General features: G+C 52.6%; 1 protein-coding gene across 1 annotated transcript in view; it reads left to right on the top strand.

The window, feature by feature from the left end:
• Window positions 1-3,178, top strand: part of KLHDC4 (kelch domain containing 4) — a 20,706-nt gene that overhangs the window by 12,702 nt on the left and 4,826 nt on the right. The window contains 1 exon segment of the mRNA XM_005424770.2: window positions 3,127-3,178. This exon segment is cut by the window's right edge and continues 11 nt beyond it. Within this exon segment, the coding sequence (XP_005424827.1) occupies window positions 3,127-3,178 (52 nt within the window).

Genomic DNA, 3,178 nt, shown 5'->3' with positions numbered 1-3,178 from the left:
TCTAGGAGAGACCCACTTCTGTTAATGTGTGGCTATTTAATTCTCATTGTGTCTTCACTTAGAGCTGATTGTGGAGCTGAGTGTCTGGGTTTGCTTTGAAGTGCAGAAAATGTGTTTGCCTGGGATGCTCTTGGGAGAAGGTAGACATGGAGAAAACAATACTTAATTGGAGTTGGGCAGCTACAGGAGAGGACTTACTCCTTGTCTCCAGTTACAGGGGCAGATACTCCAGTCAGGGCTGCTATGAAGACATTTTGGGGAGTTTGAAGACGTTTTTACATCTGAAACCAGGCAGATATCCAAGCAAAGCACCATTCATCAAATGCAGAGTATTCCAAGGAGAGGCAGGACTAAATCACACATGGGATGGGAAATTTTGAAGGGAAGAGGGGAGGAAAATCATAATAGCTCTTCTTTTTGACATCATTTGGCTGTCACATTGTTGGAGGAGGGTGGTGCTGCTGTCCTGGGATGGGCAGGGAGCTGGGAAGGCAGGAACAGAGTTTTGGGGCCTGCTTTGATTCCCTGAACTTGCAGAAGTGATGTGGAGAATCTCTTCTCAGTAACATGTCAGTCCAGGGCTGAATTCCCTTCATGGGACTTGATTAAAAAGTCTCTTTCCTGGCTTGGGAAATAGAGGCAGAAAAGATGGAGTGACTTGTGTGAGGCACTGCAGGACCTGCAGAGCCAGGGCCAGCACCTTGGTCCCCTCACACTTTGCTGTGGATTTTCCTGAGCAAACCGGGCTGCAAATGGTGAAAAAGGAGCTTTCCAACCCTGGGTGTGACTGCCTTGATGTGCTGGTGCCTGATATTTTAAAGAGCAGGATTCTCAGCACAATGGTGTCTCTGTTCCTGTTTCAGCAGCAGCCTGGGGATAATAAAGACAATTTCTGTCATCTCCTACAGAGGGGATGTTGTGGGTGCTGCCAGCCCTGCCTAGAACAGAGCTCACAATGCCCAGAGGAGCTCAGACCTGCTCTCCTGCTGATCCTAAAGATGTCCTCAGCCCTTCACTGTGCTGGGGATGGGGCTTGCTGCAGCGAGCTGCATTTTGGGCTGGCTGAAGCTCCATTGCTAGGCAACAGAGGGGCTGGAGCTGCTGCTGCTCCACCTTGCAGGTGCAGCCTACAGGCCAGGGGAGGGCTGGAGTTACACGTGGGCAGGGCTTTGGGATGCCAGACATGGCTGGGCTGTGGGGATCTTGTTGTTTTGAGGTTTTTTTAGTGGCAGTTGTCACAAAGCTGAAGTGGATTCTGCTGGCAGATGTGGAAGTGCCTGAATTGTAAGGTCTGGTGGGACTGGTTCCCTCTGTAGCACTGCCTGCTGTACACTTTTGCTATTTGGATGTTTTTGAACACTGTGGATCTACTAGCAGGCAATTTTGGAGAATCCTGATTCCACCTCTCAAGCTCTCTGTGCCTCAGTTCCTTTGCAGGCTGGCAGCAGAGTTGAATTTTCAGCTGATGCCTGTAAAGCTCTTGCACCTCCCCACTGTCCCTGCATGTGCAAAGCACAAGCTGTCCACTGTGGGTACCCCAGCCAGTTTTTCCTGGAAAACAAACACTGGAACTGGAAAGCACCAAGGATGGGGGGGAGCAGGAACCTCTTGTGAGTGATTGAAGGATTTACTCAGGGCTGACTTGTCCTGGCTGGGAGGGGATGGATCTCTCCAGCAGCTGGAAGTGCCTGTGACAACAAAAACTGACTCCCACTCCACCTCAGGGGGGTTCTCTGAGCCCAGGGAGCTTTGTCATGGTGCACACACAGTGTGTTTACTACAGGGAGCTTTTCAGGAGAAGGGAATGTGGATTTTCCACACAGCTTGGATGGCTGTGGAGCCAGCTGCTCTCTCTGTGTTGCTCTCCTGCCTCTCAGGCAGTGCTGTGCTCCTCACACTTCACCTGGATGAGGTTGTGCAGTGCCTGGAGCACACTTCCCTCTCCCTAAGAACTGAACACCAGTCCCAGGAATTGGATACCAGGCCCTGCAGCACCAACAGAACCTGCCAGGTACAGCTGTGCAGCAGGAGAGGGCTGGACCCACTTGGTTTTAATCCCCTGTGACAATTTCTCTTCTCTGGGTGCCAAAATTCCTGCATCCTGTGGTCTCCACAGAGCTCATCTTCCTGAGGGCTGGACCCTGGGCTGCACTGCTGGGCTGCACTGCTGGGATGCATTGCTGCCATCCTGGGAGCAGAGTTCCTCATCCCAGGAGGAAGGGAATGACAAGGAAGCTGTGCAGGAAGGATGGCTGGCTAATGACATTATTTACACAGCTCCTGTGGTGGTGTGGCACAGAGCTGCCTTGGGATGCTGCTGTTGCCATGAGCACTGGAATCCAGGGAGAGGAGCAGGGAAATCACACTGAAAATCAGGCATTTCATGGCTTCTGCTGAGCTTCCACCTTGTCCTTGCTGCTGCTTTTTGCAGGGATGGGAGTGGAGTTTCTGCTTCTGTTTGGGAGGATGAACCTGTTGCTCAGGGCTGTGGCAAAGCTGCCAGCTGCAGGGGGACAGAGCTGTCACCTCTGCCCCCCCTGTGCTGGCTCAGGGGGGTGACAGGGACCCACAGCCTGGGCTGGTCACAGGGGTGGGCCACATGAGGTCACTGCACATCAGAGCTGCTCAACATCCAGGGTAGAATCCCAGAGGGCCTTGCAGGCCCTGGAAAGTTGCCATGTCCCACTTTGGGAATTGCTTCTTTTACAGGAGTTAAATCAGCCCTGAGAGCAGCTGGTCCTGTCTGGGGCAGAGTAAAAGGCAGGACCTTTGGCTCTTCTGTTTCCTCAGTGCTGCCCACCCTTCCTTTGTTTGCAAACCAGTTGGTTTTACCCCTCTGTGACAATTTATTCTGCTCTGCGTGCCAAAATTCCTGCATCCCATAGTCTCCATACAGCCCCAGAAATCTGTGCTGCAGCCTGGAGAGCCCTTCCTGCTGCCACAGGCAGGAATTCTGGCACATCCCAGGGAGTATCCCTGCTTTGAATCCCATGGTTTGGGGCTGCCTGGTGCTCCAGAGGGGCCTCTCCTTGCCCAGTGCCAGTGTTTGCATTTCCAGTTGGATCCCTCTGTGGTTTGGCCACTGAAGCTGTTTCCTGAGCATCTCTGTGTTTCCCTTCCCTGCAGAGGATCAAGAAAGATGTGGACAAAGGCACCCTGCACACAGATATGTTCCTGC

This window comes from Geospiza fortis, unplaced genomic scaffold, assembly GCF_000277835.1.
Source record: "Geospiza fortis unplaced genomic scaffold, GeoFor_1.0 scaffold102, whole genome shotgun sequence".
Lineage (NCBI taxonomy): Eukaryota > Metazoa > Chordata > Aves > Passeriformes > Thraupidae > Geospiza > Geospiza fortis.
Note: the sequence above shows the minus strand (reverse complement) of the source record. Positions and strands in the feature narration are given on the sequence as shown.